Source organism: Otolemur garnettii, unplaced genomic scaffold, assembly GCF_000181295.1.
Source record: "Otolemur garnettii isolate 467f Iridium unplaced genomic scaffold, OtoGar3 scaffold00008, whole genome shotgun sequence".
Taxonomy (NCBI): Eukaryota; Metazoa; Chordata; class Mammalia; order Primates; family Galagidae; genus Otolemur; species Otolemur garnettii.
The window spans coordinates 14,310,437-14,317,392 of NW_003852403.1; the positions used below are offsets into that span (position 1 = coordinate 14,310,437).

General features: G+C 54.0%; 1 protein-coding gene across 1 annotated transcript in view; it reads right to left on the reverse strand.

Annotated features, from left to right (window-relative positions):
- The window catches only part of UNC5B (unc-5 netrin receptor B), an 85,388-nt gene extending 79,705 nt beyond the window's left edge, over positions 1 to 5,683 (reverse strand). Inside the window, exon 1 of the mRNA XM_003783585.3 lies at positions 5,141 to 5,683. Coding sequence (XP_003783633.1) covers positions 5,141 to 5,219 — 79 coding nt within the window. The 5' untranslated portion in view covers positions 5,220 to 5,683. The remainder of the gene's footprint in view (positions 1 to 5,140) is intronic.
- Positions 5,684 to 6,956: the final 1,273 nt, after the last annotated feature.

The following is a 6,956-nucleotide window of genomic DNA, read 5'->3' on the forward strand; positions in this document are numbered from 1 at the left end:
GGGGGGGTGCTGCTAACGGGCACAGAATCCAGCCCCCCAGCTGCGGAGAGGCTAATCAGGCCCCTTTTTGGACAGGGTAAATTGCAGCCCAGTGCTTTTGGAGGGAAGGAAGAGGAAACAAAAGCGGGGAGGGGGAGGCGGGTGATTTATGCCTGCACTTCAGCAAATATTTTCACTGCTATTAGCATCGCCGAAGAGCAGGAGCTGGGAGGAAGGGGCGCCATGGGGACCTGTGGCTGAGCGCACTCCGCCTAGGCTTGTCTGTCCGCGGGGGCGCTGCGGCTGGGCCAGGGTTCCAACCCAGCGCCACCCAGCTCCCAGCCAGGGCCTCTCCAGCCGCCAGCCGTCTCCCAGAAAGCCCCCGAGGGGCTCACCTGCCCCCAGGCCCACCAAAAAGCTTCGGGACGGGAGGAACCCCCGCGGCACCTGGCAGGGAGCAGGCCAGGCCAGATAGGGGCAGGAGGTGGCGCCCCAGCCCCAACTTTGGGAGCTGAGCTGGAGAGTGGGGGGCGCCTGTCCCTCCGCCTCCCGGAAACTGCCCTCTCCCGGTATTATTCTAATTACAGTACTTTAAATTTGCTTAAAAAAAATAGAAAGAAACAGAAAAGGACAGAACACACTTGTTTGGTTTCATTTCGCCTTCACAGCTTTAATGACTCTATTTGTAGAAGCTGTTTAGGAAACTGGTGAGGAAAAGGAGGAGGACACCAAGAGAAGCAGCAACTATGGCCTGACCCACCCCCACCACTTTTTCCTCCCTGCCCTCTGGGGGCATCTGTTTTCCTGGGCCCAGGTCGCCAACCCCAAGTCCCAGCCCCTCCACCTTTTTTTGGAGGCCTCAGTGGCTCCAAGTTGTGCCTTTTTGAACCAACCCTGGCACTGAAGTTCAAAAGAGTATATGTGTATCCAGCAGGCCTGGGGGAAGGCTCCTGGGACTGTCCAGTCAGAATCACTAACCTTGTTCTCTAAGCACTTGGAAGAGAAGAGATCCATCTCCACCCATCCCACCCCCAAAGTCCTAGGCAACCCCCAACCCTCCTTAGAAACCTCCTAGGCTCGGGGAAGGGGAGGTGGGAGGCAGACCTCACCTTAGGCCTTTACAGCCCCTGACAGGTTGCAGGGCCTTCAATCCAGAAGAACCGAAACACCAAAGAGGGATGGGGAGAACACTGGCTCCCAAAACTTCAAAATGAGGGCAGCACCTGTGGCTCAGTGAGTAGGGTGCTGGCCCCATATACCCAGGGTGGTGGGTTCAAACCCACCACGGCCAAAAAAAATAGCTGGGCGTTGTAGCGGGCACCTGTGTCCCAGCTACTCAGGAAGCTGTGGCAAGAGAAACGCCTAAGCCCAAGAGCTGGAGGCTGTTGTGAGCTGTGATGCCACGGCCCTCTACCAAGGGTGACAGAGTGAGACTCTGGCTCTAAAAAACAACCTTCAAAATAAAAAGTAAAAACATATTCTGTCCCCAAGTATACAAAAGTGTACAGAGCTATAAAATACTAATGTTTAGCCCTAGTCCAAGCAAGGGAGCTTGGCTTGGGATCATCTGTCTTACCTTGTCCAGGCCAAGGCAGTTGCTCAGATCAATGCTTTGGGGGAGTAGAGGAGAAACTTGATTGGTCTCAGACCTTCACTGCTGACCTTTGCCCCTGCTCCATTCTATCTCTGCTGTGTCCATGCTCCCACCTTATCCATGTTCCCAACTCAACCCTCGTTCCCCATCCTGCTACAAGTTCCAGTCTAACCCAGCTAGCAAAGCAATCATATCTGCCTGCCTTATGTGGTGCTTCAGTTTTACAACCTCAACCCCAGACCCATGATTGTGGGTCTCTAGCCCAGATGAAATGAAGAGCTAGAAGCATGAGGTTTGTGAGGCTTGAGTTCTACCCGAGTCCCATTGTGACCCTGTGCAAGCTGGGCCTGTCCCAAAGCTTTAACAGTTAAATAAGTGGATTGGAAAAGAGGGAATTTTTTTTGAGACAGAATCCCACTATGTTGCCCTCAGTGGAGTCTCGTGGCATCATAGCTCACGTGACCTCAAACTCTTGGGCTTAAGCAATTCTCTTGCCTCAGCCTCCCATGTAGCTGGGACTACAGGCGCCCACCACAATGCCTGGTTATTCTTTTGTTGTAGGTGTCATTGTTATTTAGCAGGCTGGGACCAGGTTTGAATGGGCCAGCTTTGGTGTATGTGGCTGGCACCTAACCATTGAACCATTGAACCATTCCAGGTGCCAAGCCTGGAATTTTTATTTTCAATTTTATACTACAAAATTGGGGGGGGGAGGGGAAGAGGCCAAGGAGAGAGATTATAGGAAAAATTCCTCCCCTGCAGTGGTACTTTCACTTTAATGAGAAAAAACATTAAGACACTTGATTTTCCATTTGTTTAAGTGAGATCGGTGTTTGCTCTAGTGAGTATAGTGAGAGATTAGGACAGGCCATCACCCTCTCCCCGCCCTACAAACACAGCAGCTACACTAGAAAAACTCTGCTTTTAATTGCACTTTAAAGAGAAGCGTTATCATGACACCTCTGCTCCTTCTCAACCATCCCAGCCAGAAGCCAAGGAAAGGCTCATTAAAAGCTCCAGGAAGCGCTGAAGTGTGGGGTGGGAGGAGATTTCCAGGACCAACTAAAGCTTTTGAAGTGGCCTCTCCTGGACAGTCACTTGCTGACATGTCCTTCTAGGATCAGGGTTTTATGGTTCCAGTTTTGATTTCTGCACCAATAGAATTCATGGCTTACAAAAAATTCTCAGTGCTGTAAAGGGAGCTCGCTCCTAAGTGGGGATGGAGGTGGGGGAAAGAAGAGATATGCCTGCCACTTGAGGGGACCTTGGACACCCCCAGAAAAGAGCCCTCTCTGAGAGACAACCTTCCTTGCCTTAGCTCACAGCAGAGGGCTGGATGAAGATTGGAGGAAGGATCCCATACGGCCTGAATCAGCCTGGCTATTGGACAGGAGCCCTGCACACAAGGCTTCGATTTGCAGTCAAGTGAAGGCAAGTTTTGGGAAAAGCCAACACTCTGGCTTGGTTTTCCCCGTCAATGAGATGGGACTCAAGAGGGATCCACTGGAAAAGCCCAAAGCACATCTGAAAGAAAGATGCTCTGTGCCTGTGGCATTAGAGGGAAAAGCTTGTGTGGGAGGAAGAGACATGTTCTGCCATCTGAAGGCAGGTTTCCAAGGGCCACACATTCTGGGAAATGAGAAGGCTGCAGGCCGACCCCACCAGTTGGCCCCTCTCCAGGCTGGTGGGCAGGCAGCTCCTGCCGAGCTAAGTAATGAGCACAATTCCAACACCACTGCTGCTCACTAGTAAGAAATCAAAGCCCAGTATCAGAGGCCATTTCTCATTGGGCACCATTGATGCCCAAATCCATCAAAACCCTGGGCCTGGGGTTTCTTCTGGAGAAGGTGGGGGCTGGATGCTTTGTTAAGTGAAAAAGGCAGGCCACCTCCAGCCTTCCTGGCTGAGCCCACCCACCCACCCAAAGAACTATAGGCCAATCGGTCTTGTGTTTCTCCTGTCTATCAGAGTTCCTCCCCCTCAACTCCGGTAACCTCAGGATTTATTCCTTATCCCACTAGCCTGCTGGTACAAAAACAGTTTCCCAAGACTCAACCCTGCCCATGTGGCATTTATAGACACTTCTGCTCTTCAGTCACCTCCTCAAACACTTTAAAACCAGAAACCAACACCCGGACCCAGGTTTAAGTGCACCCTTTAAAACAAGGTTGGCCGTTCAGCATCTGCCTTCCTCCTCCCCATCATTACCTTCAAACTTCAAAACACTGCTGTAAATACCAGAGTCTGCCCAAATCATAATTAACTTGGATCAAATGATTGAGTGTTGTAACTTTACAGCACAGGGCTTGAAAAAAAAGTGAGGTGCTAAAATCAAGCCCTCACTCCTGGCCGTGGGAATCATTAATTCCTAAATGAGAAATCTTTGGCTATGGGGTTGGGGGAAAGGGCGGATGTCAACATGGAAGCCAAAGGTGGTGATGGGATAGGGCTGCGCCATCGCGTCTACTTTCTGCTCCAGTTTTCCTACCTCGTTCTCAGCCTCATCTCAGAGAGGACTCCATGCAGGATGACTCCTTCCCCTAACCCTATCCTGCTCCGGAGCTGAGGCGCCAAGCAGCTGCAGCCAGCCCACCTGCTTGGCTTTGGGTACCAAAGAGAAGCTGGCTCCAGTGAGTCCACTGGTTGCCCGGGAAGACGCAGCCTCCAGTGACGCCTAGTCCAGCTACAGGACGAGCGAGACACACATCCACCGCAGGAGAAGCGGGTCGGTGACTTTAAGAGCCCATCTACTCTACAAAGGCATCGTGCTGAGTCCAGAGCAGGGGTCCTATAGAGGAGGGCGCACTTTGTCTGTTCGCCGGACAGCAAGAATGTCAGTGACTCATTTAAAGAGAAACTCGGCAGGATCGCTAACTACCTCCGCCCATTTCCAACTTACACACCAACACCTAGAAAAACATCCTTTGAGACCTTCGCGCCCCACGATCTCGGGGAAAGCTATGTGTGCAGGGTTTCTCTCTTCAGTAGCCAAAGCTTCTCCCTTTGGCTCCAGTTCAGTGGCCAAAGCCCTTCAACTCAGCCTCCTCCAGCTGTCAGAACGGATCCCGCGCTTCCTAAACTCCGCAGGTCTCTCCTCCCTCCCCCTGGTCTGCGGATTCCAGTCTGTGCAGCGCGCCAGAGCCTGGACCGGGACTAGGAAGTTACTAGCGAACCGCAGGGAGTGCACACCTTGCCCGAACAGCCAGTTTCTTTTACGCTGCCAATGCCAGGCCAGTGGGGAGCCAGGAGTCCCCTAGAGGCGGGTACTCCCGGAGACTCAGACCCCGACTCTGACCCGTTCTCTCCCGCTTCAGGGAAAATAAGCGATCTCTTCCAGGCAGGAGTAGGAAGCTTCCGGCTTACTGGAAAAAACCCTCGGACTTGCACCCCCCATGAGGTAGTTGAGCCATCGCCCACTTTAGTGGGCAAAGAAATCTGCCTTCTATCCTGGGCGCCCCTGCTGCTTTCCCTGGACGCATTGACGCGGCAAAGGATCACCCTAAGTTCAGGGTAGAGTGAGGCGCAAAGGTCCCCTCGCCCCTACCCCCAGGCCCTATCGCTTCCTACCTGCTTGGCTCAGGCTCGGGTCCCAGCAGAGCAGCAGCGCCAGCAGTAGCGCACCCCGCGCTCCGCTCCGGGTCCACATGCTCCCGCGGCCCGGCTCGGGCGCCTCTCCCCCAGTGCTCTCTCCCTGGCCCCAGTCTCGCCGCCGCCGTCTCCGCCGCCGCCGCCTCCTCCTCGCCGTCCTCCCCGGAGCCCGGCCGCGCCAGCCCGTGCCTTCCGTGGGGGCAGCGGCAGCCACGCTGCGCGGAGGGCCGCCCGGGGCTCGGAGCGCAATGGGCGTACGGTGCCCGCTCTCGAGCCAGGCTCCCGCGCGCCCCTCTGGCTCCGAGGCTCCAAGCGCTCCCTGAGCTCCTGCGCCCTGGCCCTGAAGTTGCGCGACCAAAGGTGAGTGAGCTCAGTGGTACTCGCAGCGGCCGGCGCCGCGCTGTCCGAGCCCCCGTCAGTGCCTCTCCGAGCCCTGCCGCAACCCGCGGCTCCGGCGCCCTGGCCGGCCCCCGCTGCCTGCCACAGTGCCGAGCGCTGCCGCTCGATAGCCCAAGTGAGTTCGCGAGCCGAGAAGACCTAGCGCGGCCGAGGCGGGGCCTGGGCGGGCGAGGGCGGAGTCGGCAGGGGAGCCTTAAGGGGGGACGCGATGGCCATCTGGGTGCGGCAGCTGCATAGTCAGGGGACCTTTAGGGGGGCCCAAGAACGTTGAAAAATTCGATTAGTGGAGAAATGACTGTAAGCAGAGTCTGTCCAATTTTCATTTCCCCAGATTGGCTTGACTGTGTCAGCCTTCTCCGATGATTAAACTTAGAACTCTCACTTTTGGCTCCTTGGTCTGTACTACGCTCTATGCCTTCCACATGTGGGGGTCTTTCCAAAAAAGGCTCCCTAAATAAGAACACTCAAGTCCTGGTGCCGCTAGGGCTTACAGCTATGTGAATTTGGGCATAGATTAGGTGGGCCCTGCCTGTATGACCTCCAGCAGAACTGTCTGCCAGACCCTTGGATGTCTCCCAGGCTTTGATCCTGGGCAGTCGTAAACTAGCCTCCTAAGGGCAGAGGGGAATAGTCTGTCATCAGGGGGCTCAGTATAAACTTTAGCTCTGCTCCTTAGCTACTGTGTGACCTTGAGCAAGTTACCTAAACATTCCGATGCTCCCTTCATCCTCATCTGTAAAATGGAGAATAATGACAACTATTTCATAAAGGAGTGTAGAATTGCATGGGGGGAATGTGTATGGCAGCTGCAGCACAGGTGTCAATAATCTCTTTTCAAGATTCTCCTCTCCCACCAGTCTGATTCCTGGAAGTTGTGACCACTCAAGGATGGGCCAGGGAGCATGTAGGGTGAAGTTTGAAGGATGGGCAGTGTCTTGGGATTGTGACCAGAGCCATCAGCATGAATGATCAGCTAACAGCAGCAATCCTTCATGTGCAGGTACAGGACTAAGGGCTTTCTATGTATCTCGGCCAATTCTCACAGCAACTCTCTGAGATAAGTACCATTTATAGCCCCATTTTACAAATGAAGGAACTGAGGCGCAGCTGAGATCACACAGCTTTGAGTGAATGAGAGACTGAGTAAAGAGGACAGGAAAAGTGGGATTGGAAAGAAACACTCTGAGCTGGGGACCTTCCTCTAGGCTGGACTGAGCTGGGACAAGGGCCAGGCTGCTGGCTAGAATGTTCATTCTACCCAGCCCTGATCTGTTCACTATTTGGGCTTTTCTCTCGTTCCAGAGCTGGTGTCTGGAATCATTCCTCAAACATAGGTGTAGCAAGTTGCTTTGGGAGGGGGTGAGTGAAGTCAGGAAGAGGTCAGTGGGCTGGAATA